Source organism: Takifugu rubripes, chromosome 10 (assembly GCF_901000725.2).
Source record: "Takifugu rubripes chromosome 10, fTakRub1.2, whole genome shotgun sequence".
NCBI classification, from domain to species: domain Eukaryota; kingdom Metazoa; phylum Chordata; class Actinopteri; order Tetraodontiformes; family Tetraodontidae; genus Takifugu; species Takifugu rubripes.
The window spans coordinates 743462-766010 of record NC_042294.1 but is presented as its reverse complement, the minus strand read 5'-3'; the positions used below and the strand labels follow the sequence as shown (position 1 = coordinate 766010).

At 42.6% G+C, this 22549-nt stretch overlaps 1 protein-coding gene across 4 annotated transcripts in view; it reads left to right on the top strand.

Annotated features, from left to right (window-relative positions):
• The window catches only part of nrp1a (neuropilin 1a), a 52808-nt gene extending 35085 nt beyond the window's left edge, over positions 1 to 17723 (top strand). Inside the window, exons 8-19 of one of the 4 annotated variants that reach the window (XM_029842660.1) lie at positions 3440 to 3595; positions 6028 to 6172; positions 8815 to 9146; positions 9748 to 9892; positions 12285 to 12395; positions 13134 to 13187; positions 14881 to 15024; positions 15106 to 15158; positions 15267 to 15383; positions 15474 to 15570; positions 15662 to 15715; positions 15799 to 17723. In XM_029842660.1, coding sequence (XP_029698520.1) covers positions 3440 to 3595; positions 6028 to 6172; positions 8815 to 9146; positions 9748 to 9892; positions 12285 to 12395; positions 13134 to 13187; positions 14881 to 15024; positions 15106 to 15158; positions 15267 to 15383; positions 15474 to 15570; positions 15662 to 15715; positions 15799 to 16085 — 1695 coding nt within the window. In that variant the 3' untranslated portion in view covers positions 16086 to 17723. Of the gene's footprint in view, positions 1 to 3439; positions 3596 to 6027; positions 6173 to 8814; positions 9147 to 9747; positions 9893 to 12284; positions 12396 to 13133; positions 13188 to 14880; positions 15025 to 15105; positions 15384 to 15473; positions 15571 to 15661; positions 15716 to 15798 lie in introns of all 4 variants that reach the window. The other 3 variants (XM_029842658.1, XM_011621600.2, XM_029842659.1) reach the window with 3 other exon arrangements.
• The last annotated feature ends 4826 nt before the right edge of the window (positions 17724 to 22549 follow it).

Genomic DNA, 22549 nt, shown 5'->3' with positions numbered 1-22549 from the left:
CATTTCCCAAAGGGCTTGGCTATTCAGCCAACAACCCCCCCCCCCCCCCCCCCCCCCCCCCACACACACACACACACACATACACATAGACACCCTTTCTTTTCCCTGACTGAAGCAGAACCTTTTTTTTGCAGCATCCTCTTGGCAACTCAATTACAAGCAAATCAAGCAGGGAGAGATAAAGTTTTGGCTTCTTGCTGTAGTCCTGAACATACGTCACGAGCCCAGGAAACCACACAACGCCATCACTGCACCCAAACAACAGTGACTAGACTTTATCCTCACATTTATTCTGTATCATGTGGCCAGGCTGCACAATTGAGTCATCAGCAGAGACTAAATGAGTGAAGGGGAGACCTGATCACGCTTACAGACGTTGAGAGATTACTGACAGGTCAGCACTACAAACTACAAACACCCATCATCATTCCATCTAATTTATAACAGCCCTTACAAAAGAAAAACATACACACAAAATAGATACATTTCATTCACATGCCCAACAGGGATTCCAGGGTGCTGATCCAAGTGCACACCCTGCCCAAACTGTCTGACGTTACAAGCCCGAGCATGTCTAATTCTTTTTCTGCTTTTGTGGCGTCTTTGGTCTAAGAAGCACCTCCAGCCCTTTGTGAGACAAGGAATTGAGTCATCTGTTTGTGGCACTGCAGCAAGGTAGAACATTATAAAATGGGTAAAATAAAAATAAAAATACTCACACACAAAAAAAAACCTCCTGGACAATCCTGCTGCCATATCAGCCTACTGTTGTTGCTGAGAAGTTGGGGGTGATTTCTTACCCAGGCTGGCATGTTTATGAGTATCTGTCTTGGCAGATATGAATTACTGGGCACCTGAATGCCCAAAATGTATAGTGTCATTTGTCTATAGGTGGGCTTCAAGTCAAACATGCACTCTCGGAGTAAAAATAACAGTATGCTAGAAGACGAACTGATGCGGGCTTCATTCTATGAGATCAGCAATGTCTCAAAATGAAGCACATTCCCATAGACATGAGATTAGGAGTCATAATTTACACCTTTCTGCACAGTGATTACATTGCCTATTAAGCATGAGTCAGCCTTTCTGGACTCAGAGGCACGCAATTCATCATCTGAACATGATTTATTTACCTGAGATACACTAATGACTGCTTGCAGTCTTTAAATGTTGTTGCTGGTGTACGTACTAAAGACAGGGTTCTTTTATTTTATGGACCCAGGCCCACATCCAAGCACAAAAACTGAGCTACTTTGGTCAGTTTGGTCCAGACGCGCCAGACCTAGGTCCTGTGCTGAGGTTTTCCTTACACTGATGCATAAAACAGGTGTAGAATCCCAACATGAAATAATGAAAACAATCTTTAATCTGAAAAAAACATCCTTGTTTCACCTCTTCTGACTTTGCTGTTAGCTTCTTGTGTCAGCATCTTTTTTCAGCATAATCAGACAGTCATGTTTGAGATTGTGTGTCAAAAAGCAGAGAAATTCGATATGGTGTTTTTTCTCCTCTATCTGGGGCTTGGGTTGTACGAATACTTCTGAACCACAAGCGATAAATGTATGCTGGCCATGGAGCATCACGCCCAAACGCTTGGAAGAAAAAAATGCCTATGTTTTAAATAAAAACATTAATTTACCACTCACACAATTTTCCAGTTGCAATATTCATTAAACTCACCCAGAAGTCTATCATTCCTTCCAACCACACGTTTGTCATCATGCTCATAGGTCGCGTCTGAGCATCCATGAGTGTTCCCAATTAGCGCAGCCACTTATTTCATTCCCAGCGGTTCTTCTTCTCCATTACACCTAATGAGATCTATCCAGAAAAAAAAACATCCCAAGGCCAGGTATTCCTATTAGACCTTCATTAGCCTTTTCAGTAAGCCTTTTTTTCATTGGTTTGGATTGGAAAGGAGTCAGACCCAAGTCGTCTGAACACAGACGCTAAAGACTTTCCAGCCATTCACGATGCATTCCTCATTCAGAGCAGATGCACGGCCTGTTTATCCTTCATGACGCAATTCACTTCTCGCATTATTAAATCTGAACTGTCTGAAGCACGGGGGGCATTTAATTGTCTCTCTGTTTGTGGCCCAAAAAGAAATCTGGGACTTAGTGTCGAGGCTCCCAGAGCCTGTAGATAGGAACAAAAGTATTCTTTCTGTGTTTGTAAGTGTCTCTCTGTCCATATCCTTTTAAATCAGAGTGAGAAAATAGCCTGCTGGAACCACGTTTATTGCTCCCATATGTTCATGTCTTTTTACCACTGGAACTTTGAGGTCCAGGAGCAGTCGACAGCATGCAGATCCTCTTTGCTGTGGCACAGTGCTGGATGTAAGGCCGGCAGATCAAACAGGCTGGTTTTAACTGGATCAAGCTCGGTACAGACATTTGGAAGGAGATCACCCTGGCTTTCTTTTAGTTTTCTTTTCCTGAAATATGTGCACGCGTGTGCGTGTCTCATTCTCAACAGAGCGGATTTCTCACGTATCCTCGCTATCTCCTCTGTGTCGATTTCATAATCCCCCTCTAATGTCTGTTCCATCACAACCTGAACCCATCTCACGTCACAACAAAGCTCTCCATGTGCTCTGCATGCCCATTCCTCCAGTGTTCTGACTTGCTCTATCGCATCAACACACATGCCATTAGTCCTCATTAGTGTCAGCTCAGCCTGTCAAAGACAGAGTTATTACATCTTAAAATTAAGAGGGCTGCTTCTTCATAAATCCTGTTATTTTATACAGGATTAGTATAACGATAGTCTCACCATTCCTATTCCAGAGATAGGACAACAAGGAGAGAGCATCGTCACCTTCTCTAAAGGAAACATGCAACATTCTTTGCCCAACATCAACTCAGAATAAAGTTTGCGTTCAGGAAAATAGGACTAGGTTGTGAAAATATAAGTATTGCACTGCACTTCGTGATTATTTTATGAATCCTGCATATTTTAAAGACACAATATTTGATAGGATATTCAGTCAGCATCTCGCTTTCCTTCTGGCCAGTTCCGATAACATTTTTGCAGATCTCACTTTGTTCAACGTTTACTTTTATCCAATAAGCTCTTGTCTCCAATCTCAGGAAATTAAGTTGTCATCCTCAGTCTCTTTCATTAACGCAAATATTATTTCATTGCAGTTTCTTAAATTCTAGGTGGCGGTTGATGAAACTATAGCTAGAGGTGATACAAATTAGTCAGAAAGTATTTGGAACCCTTCCGTTTACCAGTGAATTAATAATACAGATTCTGATTTAAAAGTCTTGCCTACAAAACATATTAATGCTTTTGAAGAGCACGATATTCTGGATGGATTAAGCTAATCAGTGTTTCTTCCTAAAAAGTGAAAATCTCTCCGACTGCTATGGCTTTCCCTCGTAATAAATCCATTTTAATCGGATTTCTCTCGTGTCTCCTCTCTCTTTCACAGGTGGATCTGGGGTTCTTGCGCTTTGTATCCGCCGTCGGCACGCAAGGCGCCATTTCCCAGGAGACACAGAGGATTTACTACGTCAAGTCCTACAAAGTAGATGTCAGCTCGAATGGAGAAGACTGGATCACTTTGAAGGAAGGTTCTAAACAAAAGGTAGGAGACATAATCCTCCTCTTTGATGTGATTAATGTTTCATTAGTCAGGAGGGGCACAATGACATCTAAGAAAATGAGGCTAACCTATGTCACATTCAAGTTCATAGACAGTATATTTCCACACTTTTATCTCACTTTCCCATCCATTAATCCTTTAATATCATGTGAGGGGGAGAAAAACCTCTTATGTTTAAGCTTTTATCAAACATACAGAAAGAAAATCCTCAAATATTATATATGTTCTGTCCACTGATGGTGAAAAGACTGAATCTGATTTCTGTGCATTTGTTCAGCCAAAGCCGAATGGTTTGCGTGTTGCTGTAGCAACAGTAGGACAGTGGTACGCGTACATTAATGTAATTCAGCGAAAGAGGGTTTGGCTGTTGGGTATTACTGGGGTTCAACCAGCTAGTCTGGTCTGATGGTGCCACAGATGGATGTGATGGATACTCATGCTTCTCTGCCAATTTCATTAAATTTTGATTTGCAATATTATTCATCCTCAAGACCCAGATCCAGGAATCCAAAAAAAAAAAAACATAATCAGAATTTTAATTCATATTTTGGTTACACCCAACAGCCTGTTGTATTTTACCCAAATTCATACCCGACTTTTGTAGCTCTGTTTGCAGCACACATAAATCTTTACTGTGACAGAGACTTTAACTAAATCCAGGTCTGCCGGGGTAAAATGATACCATTATCTCAGCATTGGAATATACACACCGTTAGTCTTGGGTGGTATTTAAAGCAGATGCTGCAGCGCTCGTATATCAGAGGAGAAACACAGAGGTTGGATTAGGGTAGGAATGCAACTGCTGTCTTAAATCAGAAACCTATCAAGGTATAAAAGAAACAAAGGTGACAAAAGGATCAAAAAGGGGAAAGTGAGGGGGTTGCAAGATGTTTGAACAGCTGGTGGAGGTGGGTCCTGGAGAGGAGTGTGGTCACTGATTGCTGTTCACCCTGGTGTGCAGATTGTATCCATCTTGAAGTAGACACATCTTTCATTTTGGGTCACTGGGGGTCAGAGAGATGTGTTTGACAGACCTGTGCATGTATGACCTGTAAATAGCATAAGGAACTAAAAAAGTCCTGGCAACAACAACGACAGAGCTTTCAATACACTTATTTGCACTGCAGTGTGCACATGCCTTGCGGCTTGGCTATCTTATGGTCTCCTCGAAATGCATAGCCCCTTCTGTAATGTGGCTAGCTTAATGGTGCTGTGGTAACCCTGGCCTGTTCTGTGTGTGTGAGTGTGTGTGTGTGTGTGTGTGTGTGTGTGTGTGTGTGTGTGTGTGTGTGTGTGTGTGTGTGTGTGTGTGTGTGTGTGTGTGTGTTTCTCAAAGTGCTTGTGCAGAGGGGCACCATTTGCTCCATGCTGAACCTGCAGTTTTGCATCTTAGTGCAGCTGTGAAGGGAAAAAAAACAACACTTTACCATTAACAGGAAGCGACGAGATCCAGTGTGACATTTGCGAGAGTGGATGACTTGCACGGAGGGTCCCTTCGTGGCAGGTATTGCTCTGGGACAAGAAGGCACAGGGGTAGGAAGGCTGCGCAGACTAATGCGTCATTGCGGGTGTTGCTTAAGTGCTCCTCTTTTCCCTGCTCAGCTGGGTGTCTTTCTGCTTCATAGCTATTCTGCCAAACAGGTCAGAAGGTCTTTTGGTCAGCAGTGTGATTCAAGTTGCCCTGAATGAACAGTTATGGACCATGTGGAGCTCTTTCTAATGAATGACCAGCATCTCAGCATGGTGTTAGTAAACTGTAAACTGACCTCAGGGGAAAACAGTGACATCCGTGACTTTTAAACAGGACACAGTAGTAAAAGCTCCAGCATATCTGAAAGTAAAGGAACTCTCCAGCCCGTCTGGCTTTGTTAGAGTTGCACATACAGTATTTGCCCTGATGTCCTTGATGTTGTGCTGCTGCCCTCAATCGAAGAATACACGAGCTGACATATAAGGCGAAAAGTCAAAATCTAGTACATTTAGCAAACTATTTCATCTTCAGATGGATTTCTTATTGAATTTACTGGTTACTTATCATCAAAAAATGAGGGTGTCTGATGAAATATTCAAAACATTTGTCTCATTTGAGATTGTTTTCCTTTCTGCAAAGACAATTATGTCCTCTTCACATTGTTTTTAGCAAAAAACAAAACAAAAAAAACCAACCTGTTTCATCACAGAAAACAAAGGCAAAATATTTGGTTCACCCATAGACCTAAATCTTTTCCCTACTATGCTTCTGAAGCTCCATCTTTTCCCTCCAACTCCACCACCTTAATCACTGAATGACAATCGTTGCCAGCCTTGGCTCGCTGTGGGTTTTTTTTATGCAGTATGGCCAAGGTCTCACAGATATTTCTACCCTGCATATCAACTCGATATTCTCCATCAATAATTTACTTCCCTTCTCGCAGATTTTTCAAGGCAACACCAACCCAACAGACGTTGCCAAGACGATGCTGCCCAAGCCCACGCTGACACGCTTCGTCCGAATCCGTCCCGTTACCTGGGAAACAGGCATTGCGCTGCGCTTTGAGGTGTATGGATGCAAGATCTCAGGTGGGTGATCTGCATGCACGCTGGCATGCGCACCTCAGTTTGATCTTTGCTTGCAGGTGATCAACTCTGCACATGTACGACTGGTGTGACAGGTGTTGTTCTGTTTGCTGTGTATTCCCATCATGGTCCCAGTTGCACAAACACTACCAGGTGTGCAAGGATGGTGAATTTCTCTTCTTAGGGTAGAGTTAGCTGCTGCATTATAGAGGAGCAGCACAAGGAGGAGGATTATCTATTTATGTTACCCCTGTGTTTAGATGTACGTCATTCAATATAAATGGAACCAACAGCTGGTAGGAGGAGAGCACTGAAACTGTGTGGGTTCTGTATGGTCGCATCCCTCCCACTGATCTGGTCTCAGGCTCCTGTTTAGCCATAAGGCTTTGATTGTGGCGAACCTCATCTTTGCCTTTTTATTTGTAACTTTTAAAGAGCACGCCTTGCTTTTCTGCAGTGAAGTGATCGCAGCAATTTGGCTAAATTAATAAATCATGCATTCTAACCTGTTGAATCTCACTGTACTATTTATAATAACGTAGCTTATCAAAATGAGACTTTTGTTTAATGTGTTGGGATGAGCACACTCAACAGAGACAGTGTGGATTTGCAGGGTTATAACGGAGTGTTTCGTTCAAACTCCCAGACTGCTGCAGAGCATGAAAACATCAGAGGATCCAAGTTGCTGCAGCTCCTAATTGAAGACGCCAGCTCTGCATTTGCCACATTCTGAACACACTCCCAGCTACACTCCATGGAAGAAGCTCTGTCTTGAGACAGATAGACAGAGGACGTATTGCTCAAGAGATAGACAGTGAACATATGGCTCCAGAGATAAATTAAGAAAGCATGACTCCAAAAGACCGCAGAAACTGTGACTCACTCCATTCTTACTTCAGTTATAAGTCCCTAATTGAGCAACTTTCATAGAAATATTAGTGATTTCTAGTAGAGATCTGCTCTTGTGCAGCACTACAGTGGACCATAATTTAAAACGCTATGGGAGGACCTTTCATTTTAGAGGCCAAGACCATAATTCAGGGCTCAGATGAGAGGAGGAGCTGTAATGGAATGACGCAGAATATTCACTATTTAATTATTGAAGTCACATTTTCTAGCAGCTATTCATTAGAGGATCTGCCCGATTTTTGCAAATATTAAACATTAGTTCAAATGTCAAAGGTTTGCAAATACACGTGTGCGTCTGGGTGGGCCGCTGCGTGTAGACCGAATGTCAATGAAGCCAGCTGAAGTCCATTAAAACTACCAGATGATCGCGATCTAAATTGAGATCAAACCTCACGAGGCCATTCTAAAAATGATCTTAGCTCGAGAAAAAAGGAAAAGTGAATAAACTCAAAGAGCAGATTTGTAAAGGTTTTGCTCAAGATAATGTTGCTCTCTTTGCTGCTTTTCCCCAGAAGCAGTTATGCTTCTCAGGTTGGAGTTGTAATACATTTGTCTCTTGCAGATAAAGTAGTTATAAGTTCATGCTGTCCAAGTGTGGACAACAGGATATTAAACATTTTATTAGATGTGGGTCCTTCTCTCGGTATCTAGGGGTGTCAGTACTAGAGGAAAGTTAGAAAGACAAAAAAAGGAAGATTTACAACTTAAAGAATGTGTAACTAGCTTCAATGGTAACTACCAAGACTGTATGTAAACGGAAAGCAAAACACCACAATGTTGCAAATTGTGGCGTCGGAAGGCCATAAGGATCAGATCAATAATAATAATTAGATAATCAATTAGATGTTATCACAGCAGGGACCATTATGCAATTATGCTGTAGCTCTGCCATCAAATACAGTGTTTGAATTCAGTGTAGAGACAAACATGTTCTTTTCTTAATATGAACTCTCTCAGAACTGTTCTGGGTGTGTGGCGCTAGAACAAGCACATACTTCTGAGATGTAGCGACAGGTTGCTATCCTGTTTCCTCACAATTTGAAAAAAGGGCTTTGTGGATAAAAGTCAAATGAGAAAACAGCTGAAAAAGGGGAAATGTGATTTTTTTTTTTTTTAAATGAAGGAAACCTACAGAGACTCAGGTGGGGCGAGATCAGAGCAGTAGGATAAAAAGGAAAACAACAAAGTTTGAAACTGTGGACGGGAAACAAGGTGTTAAGTGACAGTTGTACAGATGTTGAGGGCTGAGGAGCAGAAGGTAGACGAGCACAGAAGATAAAACACAAAGAGAATGTGTTTACGTGTCAGTGTATTTGAGTCTGTGAGGGGTGGAGGGGTGGATAAGGGAGATGAAAAAGAGAGAAACACTCCCAGAATACAGGACGTGCAAGCGCCGACCGAGAGGAGGGCTTTAATTGGCTGCCTGGAGAAAACTGCTTCAGGCGCAGGAATTAGTATGCATGAGATCTGCAGACAGAGAGAGAAAGAAAGAGTATTGAGGGAGAGATCAACAGTAAAGAGTTTGGGGAGTTGCTCTCCTCGCTTTGACTTTTACAATACCTGCAGCCTCACAGGAACCTGAATCTCAAACTTCCTAAACTCCACTTGTAGGCAACAACTTTCAAGTCGTTGGGTGCAGAAGTGCTTTGGTTCCTTTATCACGACAGGTCCTCAGAAGTTGTTAGAAACAAACTAACAAAACTAAGTCCTGTGTGTTGTGTTTCCTGTCTTTTTAGAATATCCATGCTCGGGCATGCTGGGCATGATATCGGGTTTGATCACAGACAACCAAATCACGGCATCCTCTCATACGGATCGGAGCTGGGTGCCGGAGAACGCCCGCCTTCTGACCAGCAGAACAGGTTGGACTTTGTTGCCCCAGCCTCAGCCCTTTGCCAGCGAGTGGCTCCAAGTTGACCTGGGCGAGGAAAAGCTGGTGAAGGGCTTGATCATTCAAGGTGGGAAGCACCGCGAGAACAAAGTCTTCATGAAGAAGTTTCGCCTTGGCTACAGCAACAACGGATCTGAGTGGGCAATGGTGTTGGACACCAATGGAAACAAGCCAAAGGTGAGAGCTTCTCATCGGATAATTTGTTTCTTTCAGTTATGTATGTGTACAACTGTGCACACACACAAACCTCGGAGAAGGGTTGCAATAGCCCATCCCCAATTACAAGAGTCCCTGACAGGGCATAAATCTAAAACAGATGGAATGATGGTTGATTTATGAAGGGTCCAAGGAAGGATCCATATCTTCCTTGTCCTATTTAGCTTCCTCTCTCCCCTCACTGAGGAACTTCCCTGCATCAAAGTTGCACCAGGTCCCTTCGTTCGATCGCAGCCATTAATCCAGCCTCCATCAACCTTCTATCTCCTCTGGTTCTTCAGTCCGTGGAAAAGCTGCGGGTGCAGTTCAAGCCCTCTTAGACGAAGCCATGTTTCAAAAAGCAAGCAAGATGAGAGCGATCTAGTCATCGTCTCTTCTTTCCCACAGTCTTTGCACCTACTCAGCACAACGCCGCTGCTCCACCCCACTGCTGGGTTTTGTAATTCAGAAAGAAGTCCGCCTCAGGGTGTCTGTGTGGACTCAGTCATGCTGCAGAGACATAACCAGGACTCTTGAATATTCTGTTTTTAGTTATAAATGTTTCCTTCTCATCTGTCTCCAGATATTTGAAGGAAATGGCAACTATGACACGCCCGAGCTGAGGATAGTGGAGCCCCTGCTGACCCGTTTCATCAGAATTTACCCAGAGAGAGCCACCCCTGCCGGCATGGGCCTTCGACTGGAGCTCCTTGGCTGTGAGATTGAAGGTATCTGCGGTATTCATATCTTTTGTCCCCTTAATTTATCTAAGTTATAAACCACTCATTCACAAAGCTCTGTGGTAAGAGGTCAGATGTGGCTTGAAGAATGGGAATTGAAACTCCAAAGCAAATTAGACACGGATAACAAAATTTCTCTCATGTTAAAATTATTCTATTGTGCATCATCACAGCCTGAAAAAGGGAAATAAAGCGGTGGGAATTTTGGCAGTTAAAGAAAGTCCAAAATGCAGCACAAAACCTATGGCCAAGGCCTCACTCTCACATTAAACTCCTCAACAAATACACACTTTCATCCACAGCATAAATTGTATAATGTAAGCACAGAGACAGCTTAACTGTGCACATTAGGGAAAGTTAATTTACAGACCAGGTTTAACCAAGCACAGGTGGGCCATCTATCATCAAGGAGTCTGACCTGGCTATAAGCGGCCTGTGCTCCATGTTTTGCCACAGAGCGGTTATTTAAAGATGTGCATGAGTGCGCCCAGTGTTGAGCACACAGCTGTCCAGCTCCTGTTGTTTATCCCTATAAGAGACAGTTGACTCCCAGTTACATCAAAGGTTCCCCCAGAGGTTCCCAACCCTACAAGAGATCAAACGAAGGCCCAACTGGACCAGTAGGATTATTGCAGCCTGATCCGCATCACACTCTTATCAACCCCTGCGTGTATTTCTCCCTCCTTAGGACTGCACGCTACCATCCATCTTTAAAAATCAACCCTATTTGTTTAGCTCTTTATCTATCTTAAAGCTGATGTAGCACAGAAACAGCTCAGCACTATGAGTGTGTAGCATTAGCCCTAAGTGGATTTACATATTGGATTTCGGGGAGGCCTATTCTGTTGTAAGCCCCATGGACTCCCATCGGGAGCTTCAGTAGTCAGATGATAATGCTTGTTTTCGGTGTTAATGCCAAACACACTCACCGCATACACACACGGCTGCGTAGAAGCCCCACAGGTACCAGGAATGTATACACAGTGTGTGTATGAGAGGGAGAGGGAGGGATGCCACAGAAGGAGGGCTAAATACTCATTTCTGTGAGAGGCTCCCCTGATGCGGTGTTGACCCCCATCCCTGACCTTCCCCACCCTGAATCTGACAGGGGCTGATCCGCCTCATATTTCATCCGGCACGGGAATCCGGCCGGCGCACCAGCTCGCACATAGGGGCCGACAAGTCCAATCCCACACAGTTCATAGAGGAAAATATTTTTCACACAGGTTGCACCTATCTCTTTTGGCCTGCATGACTCTCTCCCACCTTTGGCCACTTTTTCTTTTCCCATTATGCATTTGGGAAAGGTCATTCCCTAATCAGTCAGAGCCACAGGATGGCCGTGCAGCAGCGGTGCATATCGGGGGGGTTTTCCCTACTTCCATGCATCGCATGGCCCTAATGATAAGGCATTGTGGGAGCTGCAGGGTGCCGCCTGTGTGCAATCTCACTTCTGATCCTACATGTGATTTTCAGCTGTTCGGGTGCTAAACGCCAGGCTTCAGCTTTACTGTTATTGTGTAAATGGGCACATCTCCACAGCACAGTAAGATGAGGAATGCTTAAAGGCCAGGCTTTCATTTTAACTCTCTGTGTTGCTGTGGGCAGTGCGTGCTGGGCGCTGCTCTTTTAACTGCATGGCTGTCAAAAGTCTTTCCAATGGTGCTTTTTCCACCCCAAGGAAAAGATAACGGTCAAGTTAATGCATTTGTTTTTAGCCACCGCCAAATGATTACAATGTGATGCTTGCACGGATGGGCCTTCAAACCTGTAACATCTGAGATTCAGAACACAATAAATGGGACACTCAAGCCACAGGAATGGAACTATTGATGGTTTACATCTCAAAAAACTGAGCCAAAACACAATTATCCGACTCAGCAGAGATCGCAGTTAATTTTAGATTTCGGTTGGATACTTGTTCTGATAATACCATTAAATTATATATACTGTATATATATATACACACACACACACACACACATACATATATATCAAAATTAAATTAAAATTAATAGGACTTAAGAAGGGGGATGAGAGTGAGGTGAGCGGCGTGGAGCAGATAAAGAGAAGAGAGCGAGGCCTAAAATAGCAAAAATGAGGCGTCGAATCACTCTCGAGCCCTTTTAATGCTACGTCTTCATCCTTATTCATCGTTTATTCATATTTGGCCACCAATACGGATTCCGAATCAGGATGACGGAAGCACCTGAACCTCCTGAAGTGAAAAGAGTGGATAAACGATAATAAAATGAAAATTCAGTTGGAGGGGCTTTATGCATGGCTGCAGTTGGACTGTCTCTCTGTCTCTGTCCTCCACATCATTGTGGTCTTCAAGTGTAACTTATCCTCGGCTTCTCTCCCTTGGAATCCTTCACAGCTCCCACGCTACCGCCTACCACCGCATTCCCAAGCACAACTCTGGCGGACGAGTGCGACGACGACCAGGCAAGCTGCCACAGTGGCACAGGTGATGACTACGACAAGACAGGTGCTAACATCACCCTCATGAGACTGCGCGTCAGCCCCCCCCCTCACCTTCCTCCCCTATTCTTCTCCTACTCACACTCGATTCATTTGACTTTTCCTTTGTTGCAGTCAGATCTGATACTGTAGGTTCTCTGCTATTGTGTGCACATATGCATGCTTGTATCCACACCCGCAGCAGCTGTAGCATATAGTTACTTCCCACCCCTACTATACTAACAAAAGATATGAGGACAGAGATTACCATGTGTGTTCACCTCCTTGCAAACCTATCAAGAGCCAGATCTGTCTCGAACTAGAGTATCGAGCTCAAGGGTGCCCAAATCCAGTCCTCAACGGCCATAGCTGAGCCAGGTTTTTTGTCCTACCAGGTAGACAGTGCTTTCACCTGGGCTCACAGTCCTTGGAGGAAGTGTTTTTTCTGCCCAGAAGGACAGAAAACCCAGCTTACGTGGGTTTTCTAGGACTGGATTCTAGCTTGTATCTTCTATCTTGCAGCCTCCATTCTTTTTTCTTTGTCCAGTAACCCAGCGACTCTCCCAAGCCTGCACAGCTGCCCGCAACCCTCTATCGAGCAGCAGTCTTAATGATGAGCATGGCACTGCTTTAGTCGCCTGCTTTTTGGAATTTCTTGATTAGCTAATTACAGCTGGCATGGATGTATTTATTGCACAAGTGCACTCAGTTTAATATTTTTTTAAAGCTTGTAGGATGATCATGCTACTCTGTTATGTTGTCACAGGTATCACTACAGTGGCAGACAGCACCACCACCACGGAAGTGGACACTGTTGCAGGTAAGCAGGAAATGAATATTAGCACATGCAGACATGTTAAAACCTTGATGTTTGGCCACAACTTAGTGAATGATGGTAGTGAGATGCCACAGATATGCATGATAGCCTTTTATTCTAATGTGTGTCTGTTACTAAGCTGCTGATGTGGCTCTGAGAGGTGCTTGCCAACGGCATGGGGGGGGTTGCATGATGCAGCTTCAGCTGATGATTAGCCCTGGTGCTCTGTTGCTGCCTTCTCAGCATAATTGCTAATCACTGGTCCACAAGACAGACAGACACAGAGAGGAAGGGAGGGGAGAGAGCAGGTGGGGCAAAATGCAAATGGTCACAGGAAATGAGGGGTTCCGAAGGGGTCACCTGAGCAGGCATCCAGGCACAACTGTCTCCTATTGCAAGTTGGTGAGGCCGCCGCCGGCTGAAAGGATTTGCCCCAGTCTGACCTTGACTAATGGGCCAAAGGCTCCGCCCGGACTCATTCACTCTGTTAGCTGAGTCTGGGGTCTCTGTCTGCCGCTGGGGCGTCTGCTCTGATAGCAGATGAGAGCCGAGAGGTGCCTGCACATGCAAAAGACATACTGTATTTTCGCAACCATAAGGCGCACTTAAAAGTCTTAAATTTTCTCCAAAATGGACAGGGCGCCTTATAATGTGGTGCACCATACATGTGCACCGAGTTCCAAAATCACTTAATGCTTTTGGGCTTTTGGGCTTTCACAAAAGCCATTTCGGATTAATTTAATTCATTTCAGATACTGAAGATGATGTACGTGAGTACATTGCTAAATACACGCTAGCATGCATGTTTTAAGCTAGCGTACTGATATGTTTTACCATGCCTGCGCCCTATAATCCAGTGCGCCTTGTGCACATATGGGTTAAATACAGAAATAGAACCCGTAACTGAGACTGCGCCTTTTAATACAGTGCTCCTTATGGTCGCAAAAATACAGTATTTGCATATGGAAGAATGACATGTCTTAACCTCATCAGTCATTTGTAGTCTCTTAAAACACACAATTTAATCTGCATACAAGCGTATTTCTGATGTACATTTTAATTTTAGATTTCTACTGACATTGACAGAGGGAAAAATAAAAACCCTCTTCTTATTCATCAAATGGCCTAGAGATTCACGCGGATGCTCATCTTACCCAAAGCTCATCGGCTGTGTCAGTAAAATTCTCCCGAGATTGAAAAAATCCAGTTATTTTAAGTTATTTTAATTGGAAACGGGATGTTTTCAGGAAACAGTGGCTTGGCATCTGAAATGCAATTCCAGGCGGGAATTCCATCCTTTGTGTTTCGTGTGTAAATAGAGTAGTTGCCTGAAGACATGAGTTTAAAAAAAGAAATCATTATTAAGGGCAAAAGGGAAGGTGCATTTTGTCATTCTCGCGCCTGGCTAATTTTAAACTAATGCCCCAGGCTCCTTGAACTTTTGTCAATTTTTTTAAATCAAATTTGATGTAACATCAAAACTGTAGCTCCCACATCCTTTCATGGAATTGTTGAGGGTTCTTCAGGGTGGTGTGTGTTCTTCAATCCCAGTAGAAGTTTTGAGCCATTTTGATCATATCTGGCAGATCTTTGCTGCCCTCTAGCGGAGACGATCTGCCAAAGAGTGGAATCATATCGATAAAGGCGCCTGAGCTACGGCTGTTAACCTTTCGACCTTTCTACCATGTGTTTGCAGCATTTCAGTGGTTTGCCTGTGACTTTGGCTGGTCCAATGACCCGTCATTCTGCAGCTGGACATCAGAGGACACAGGCTCCAGGTGGCAAATCCAGTCCAGTGGTACCCCAACTCTTAACACTGGGCCTAACATGGACCATACAGGTACAGGATGCCTCACACAGCAGACACATTACACATTTCCCCTTTTTTTCTCTCAGCAACATGCATTGTTTTACCCAACAGGTGGATCAGGGAACTTCATCTACACTTTAGCAACGGGGCCTCAGGAGACCAAGGTGGCTCGGCTGGTCAGTCCCGTGGTCACATCCCTGGATTCTGACCTCTGCGTTTCTTTTTGGTACCACATGTTTGGGTCACACATCGGCACGCTGCACATCAAACAGCGTAAACAGACGGTCGACGGGCCAGCTGACATTCTGCTGTGGACCGTCAGCGGTCACCAAGGCAGCCGCTGGAGGGAAGGTCGGGTCCTGGTCCCGGAAACTGACAAACCGTACCAGGTAAGCTGGAATCATTCTTTCTTTGACTTTTGTAAGGCACCAAATTCAGAGGTTCAGGAAAGAGTTCACCCTTTATGCTTTTTTTTTAAGGTGGTGATTGAAAGCCTGATGGATGCGAAGAGCTGGGGCGATATCGCTGTGGACGACATCAAGGTTCTCAACGGGCTCAGCATGACAGAGTGTAAAGGTGAGGATTCGGTATAACCGGTTATGCTTCCTGGACGGATGCAGCCGTTTTTTTTGGGCCACTGGTATCATTTGAATCTTTCTTTGGGCAGATCCCGACATACCCCCGGAGGTGATGCTGCCAGAGGATCGTCTCAATGAAATCCGTAAGTCTCCTTGTCATCGCTCTCTGGGGATGCAGGCGCATTGCTCCATCTCATTGTTGCTCTGATCTGTCTCCCTTCTTCAGTGGAAGAGATCACCGAATACCCTGACTTCGTGGAGACAAACCAGATCAGCGGCGCGGGCAACATGCTGAAGACGCTCGACCCCATCCTCATCACTATCATCGCCATGTCGGCCCTGGGGGTCTTCCTGGGGGCCATCTGCGGCGTAGTCCTGTACTGTGCCTGCTCGCACGGGGGCATGTCGGACAGGAACTTATCAGCTCTGGAGAACTATAACTTTGAGCTGGTCGATGGTGTCAAATCCAAGAAGGACAAACTCAATGTACAGAACTCATACTTAGAGGCTTGATACGGGCCCGAGTGCATTCGTTGGACTTTGTGGCGTGCACAGCTCAGAGACCGCGCATAAGACTGGCAGCGAGCATATCGTCCGGTGCATCTGCGATAAGACAGGCTAAACGAACTGTCAATCCCCTCGACCCACACGAGGGACGGGTTCAGGAATCAACGGGAGGTTTGGACTGATCCACGCTTTTCTCAGGAGCTGCAGTAAAAAAAATAAAAATGAAAAAAACTACGACTACCAGTAGGGGGCACTGTGTACAAAAGAAAACAAAAATATGTACAGATGATTTAGATGATATTTTAATTTTCTATTTTGGTTTTCATTGATTTTCACAGCCAAACGCTGGTGTTGACACCAATTTATGAATAAGGTTCAAAGTATTTATCATTTCCTCAGAAAGATTTTTGTTTTTTAATAGAAGCCTGTTTCTTTTAAAGGGTCAAAAGAAACGCATTGTAAAAGAACCATATGAAAACTGTAGATTGGCCCGATGGGGGCGTTCCCACAGCCCACTAACCCAGACACATGTCCCGCCCCCCTCACCTCCGTCACAGCAAAATTCAACATGACAGGTTCATTCACGGAAATGTGCCTTTAGATACATTTTGGCTGGCCTCCTTCGATCTGGGTGTATTTTAACTGTATGTGGCTGAAGTTATGGTGACGGGCAACAGGGGCACATTATCCTATAAATATCTGCAAAAGGAAAAGGAAAACAATCTATCATAGCGCTTGGTTTTGTTTATTTCTGTTCAGAAACGACACTGTAAATAAGTTTTAATATATTTTATTGCCCTTTTTAAAGAAAGTAAAAAAATAAGGAAAAAAATGCTGCAGTATCCCTTTTTTCATGGGTTTGTACGCGTGTGTGTAAATACAATCTCCTGATTGTTTTGTGGAAGGTACAGTGTTATAGATTTCTGTTGTTTTGGGGAGGTTTTACATTATTTTCTCCAGTAAGGGAGATTTGTCTTAGTCCAGTGTGTATTCAAATCATCAGTCATCACAAAAACCCTGATCACCAAAAAAAAAAAAACAAGCAAACCTTCTCGACCAGATTTTTCCACCATTTCACTGTTTTATTGAAAACCAATATTTAAGCTCACTTAATGGGAGAAAGAAGGTAAAACACAAAATAAACCAAAAAAAATCCCAACAATCGCTATTTTGCTTTAGCTAAAACTATAGCAAGTCAACTCCATATGTCACTGTGGATTGTTCACGTGATAACTGGACAATGCAGCTTGAATGCACTTTGTTTCTGATTCCCCTCATCAACTTAAAAAAAAGATATAGGGGCAGACACACTGACTGAAGAATGGTGCTATCATCATTAGCGAGACACTCTTGACAAACCCAGTTTGGATCCTTCACATGCTGTATTGTAGCTTCAGGTCTCTTGGGGCAGTCAGCAGTTCCACATGTGTTAACCCCGTAGCAGCCATAACGATGTGATGTCATAAAGACTGGACACTGATACATAAGGAACTGTCTGGCTTTACCAAAGGATGATTGTCCTCTTCCTGTCCATTTCTTCAGCCACGCGCTCAGCCCTCTGGCGGATGAACTTTGCTCACATCTCAAAGAGCCACAAGAGGAAACCAGGAGGCCAAGCTATAGCCGGTCGCTTTTCTATCTTTTCTAAGCTCAAAAGAAGTGCTACTGTCACATCCAAGTGAACTCTTGAAAGCCCGCTGGGACTCTGGCTGTTGACGGAAGCTGAGAGAGGATGGACGCTCGACGCTACGGCCGTTTGTGTGAACTCTCTGGGAGCATCGCTAGCACAGGCTGCCGTTGTAATTCCCAATCAAACAATCGATCCTGACATCTGTGTGCTTTGTACATTGTGCCATGGTGAAGCTCGCTCATTTCCGCAGAGACTTTAGCTCCAGCAGCGTCAACTAAAATGAGAGAAAAAAGGATACTGTAGCCTGGACTCCAACCAACTATGTTGCACTGATAAATATATTTAAGAGGTTTATGTGTTTCTAGCATTCATTTACAAAAAAAGAAAGACAGCGACACACAAATGTGTTCATTACTTTCATTTTGATATATAGTTTCAGGTTATGTGCTATATTTCTGAGATGTAAACCTACTGACTTTTCAACAGCGAAGGCGTCCCGTCCGACATTTAAGTATATACCAACGCTTCATTTTGTACTGTCGAATTTTGTGCTCTTTTTTTTTTACAAGAACAAGAAAATCTAAGACTTTTATTTTCATTACTGCTTCTGTATTTTACTGTTGTGGGGGTGGGGGGATGAATAAACAGCAAAGCCTTAAAGGAAAAAGGGAATATTCTTGCCACATTTTTCTTTTCTTTTGTCTGCTTTAGAAACAGCTTTGAAGCAACTTTTATTTGACCAAGTATTGCACCAAAGTCCTTTAAGAGGACTTTTACAGCTCCACAAAATAGCAAATCCCAAATCCAGTCTGAAAACGAACGTTTTTCTGTCCTACTAGATAAACACACTTCCCATATTCCTTAGAAGAAGCGTTTTCTTTCCGGTAGGACAGAAAACCTGGCTCGGCTCATGAGGACTGGATTTGGGAACCTCTGATTTATGTGGTTGTCATCTACCATGAGGTTCTTTTGAATGCTGCAGTAAAAGAGAAAATAAAGATAATTAAGAAAACAGAGGCCACATGAAAGAACAGGGAGAAACAGTTCCGGGAGGACGAGCAGGCTGAAGGTGGCTGATGCTGGATTCCCACTACTAATTGATGACCATTTGATGAAATTCAGCATTTGTTTCCCGTCTGAGGATGTAAACTCAGTTTCACCAACATTTGCTGTATAAACTGTGATCATTCACATCCATTTGCATTTATCCTGCAGTTTCTAGAGGTGATTCATTCCTTGTGGAACTTAAGGCGCATTTACTACTCATTATAATGAACATAAAAGGCTTATGCTGCCATTTAGCTGCATAAAAGTTTTATTATCTCCGTCACACACAATTACCTGCAAGACATTTGTAACATTTAAGTCCTGATTAGTGCATAAAAAACTGCTTTAATCAGGAACTCTGAAGAGCAACACGCATAAAACAGAATCAGAAATATAGGTGTTTTTTTTATTATTCCTGACAGGGAAACAGTAGTGGCTAAACCATCAATTACATCAGCAGATTTGACCTAAAATATCTTTGAATGTCAATTTCTTCCTGGAAACACAATGGCTCTTATCTGGAATGTCCACAAAACATTAAATTTACCCACCATATCCTGCAAGGTTTGTCAAGAAAATCCAGTTAACGTTGTGGAGTGTCCTTAAAGAAGAGAACTCAGATTTACCTCAAATGACAGAATCTATGCAGAGTATCGTCAACCCATTGAGAAACCTTTTCCTTAAAGCATCTTTGACATATGAAATATGCTTGAATCTCAAATAAATCACCCAGTAGCTACTTTGAAGCTTTATATATGTATGTTTTTAAATTAATATATAGTTTTTTGGTGGTTTTCTTTTCATTTTTGGTTGATCAATTCAAATTTATCAATTGTTATGATCGTTCTCTGAAGGATTACCAGTGAGGTTCCTTCCCTTTCATCGCCACCCTTATCATCATCATCATACATTTCTATTTGTTTTCAGGTGTTGACAACTCATAAACACATTGTTTCAATAATTTTTACGTCGACATTATCCCTAAAACACAAAAGCAGTTTGCAAGAGTTATCCAAGGTATTTTTCTGTTTGCAGGAGTTGTAATTTCCTTATAAACCACTAGATGTCACTATAAAACATACTAAGCGCAAAAGCGAATAGAACATTAAAACAAAACAATCCTTAAAACAAGAAGTTTGAAATTAACTGAACTATATTACCTATAAATCATAAACAATACATTCAAAAGTTGCCCATACACATATACAGTCACAGATAAAGAGGCACATTGTGTTTGTTTTTATTTTCTTATAATGGCCAAAGTTGACCACAAGGTAACTCTATAGTTCAATGGTGTGAATGAATAATCGCCAAGATCTTTTTTTTTATTATGAAGTAAAAATAATTGTAAAGTTTCAAGAGGAGACATCTTAATGATCAATATTGGAAATGTATGAATTAAAATCAAAAACTTTTGTAACAGGACTGATTGATGAATCTAATCTGCTATTAAATGTTGACATTTAATGTTAACAAACTCCGACTACTTTTCACTTCTGCAAAGCCTGGATGTAATGTCTGAAAATCTGCTGCTTCTACTGATTAAGTGGTTTTCACTCAGAGCAGGTGTGGGACACAGAAATCAGGTGGATTTAATTTCACACTGTCTGCTTCATGTGCACATTTATTCATGGCCCATCGCTCCTTTGGCTTCGGATGTCCAGCTGTTGTTAGACTTGCTGAAAAGATCCAAATTCTTCATCTCCATTAATATCAATTTGTGTAACTGAGTAAAGCAAATAGTCCACAAGCTGACAGTGTTTTTATTCTTATCAGTTAACCCTTCCTCCTCTTTTTATAGAATTCAACAGGAAGAATATGTCTAAAATTGTGGTAAAAATGTAAATTTTCCCAATAAAAACTTTCTTCATTGTATTTGGATTTATTTGTGATCTGGGAAGGGGGGAGGGGGGAATCACAGGTTTCTGACGCTCATGGAAAGTTTCCAGCCATCTTCAGGGCAGGAAGTGAGATAAAAAGCTGCATTTCCCAACACTCAAGAGACCAAACAGGAGTCAAGGACATCAACGTTTATTTTCTCACACATTTTCCAGCCAAATCTAACTGGCCGATGCAGCTTCAATGCACTTTGTTTCTGATTTGCCTCGTCAACTTTAAAATAAAAGATGTAGGGGCAGACACACTGACTGAAGAATGATGCTAACATCATTAGCGAGACACTTTTGACAAACCCAGTTTGGATCCTTCACAAGCTGTGTTGTAGCTTCAGGCCTCTCAGGGCCATCAGCATTCCCCCCAGCAGCCATAACGATGTGATGTCATACAGACTGGACACTGATACAAAAGGAAATGTCTGGCTAGACGGAAGCTGAGAGAGGATGGACGCACGACGCCACGGCCGTTTTGTGTGAACTCTGTGGGAGCATCGCTAGCACACACTGACATGATTGAGTGGTTTTCACTCATAGCAGATGTGGGACGCAGAAGTCAGGTGGATTTAATTTCACACTGTCTGCTTCATGTGCACATTTATTCATGGCCCATCACTCCTTTGGCTTTGAACGGCCGGCTGCTGTTAGACTTGCTGAAAATAATAAAATTAAAAAAAAAAAATAAAATAAATAAATATATATATATATATATATATATATATATATATATATATATATATATATACTGTATATTCATTTCCATTAATATCCAGTTGTGTAACTGAGTACAGCAAACAGCGCACAAGCTCACAGTGTTGTCATTAGTATCAGTTAATCCAGCAACTTCCTCCTATTTTCATAAAATTTAACTGGAAGAATATAAGTTTTGTTTGTTTGTTTGCCTTATTTGTGATCTGATATAGGGAATTTTGAAGCTCAGGAAACCTTCCAGCCATCTCCAGGGCAGGAAGTCAGATAAAAAACTGCATTCCCCCAACACTCAAGAGACCAAACAGCATTCAAGGATGTCAATGTTCTGCTCATGTTTAAGGCAAACACATACCTGACATGATTTATTTATCTAGTTTATAAAAATAATTCGAAACGCCCGCAGTGAAACCTAAGGAATTATGTCGCCTCTGCTGCTGTACGAGGAAATATATTTACGAAAGCTCCATTCCGTTTTCTCGAAAAACATTTGCGTAATTTCATCGTTGTAGTCTCTGAATTTTCTTATTTTCGCCAGGGTTCGTTTCCTGCCACTGTTTTTGATGCTGCTGCTGATGGGATGGCTTACCAGACATGCCCAAAGCATCTGTACAAAGAGATAATTATACTGTATGACCAGGGATATTCTGAAGAATGACGTAACACAGATTCCAAATGTAAAGTTGCAGACATGGAATAGGATTAGAGCAGAAGTTGCCTTCACAATAAAACAATACACAAACTAGGATGCGCTGCTTTCTAAGGGTTAAATTAATTCAGTATATGAATGTGTCTCAATGTTGCCAGAGTGAAGGCCTGACCCGTACATCTATTATTATAGTAAACTGAATATTAATACGCAGCTCAGATGTGTTTGTCACCCATTCAAGACATTTCTTTTAACTTTTAATCCTATGTCATGTTTGACCTAATTCAGAAATAAATTTAAGCAGGCGGTTGATCAAGTGCTATTTTTCCAGATTTATAATGCATTAAATCTAATCCAGCCAATGTGGGAGAAACATTCTGTGATTTTACTTTGGTGTGATTTCAAGCAGTAGTAGTATATTTTAGCTAAAAGGGAGATTCACTATTTTGAATAATCGTAAATGAGATATAGGATTTTATTTTGAAGGTACTATCCGGAAGTGCTATGCTGCTGCGATTTGAATGGAGTCCTGGCGAGGACCGCA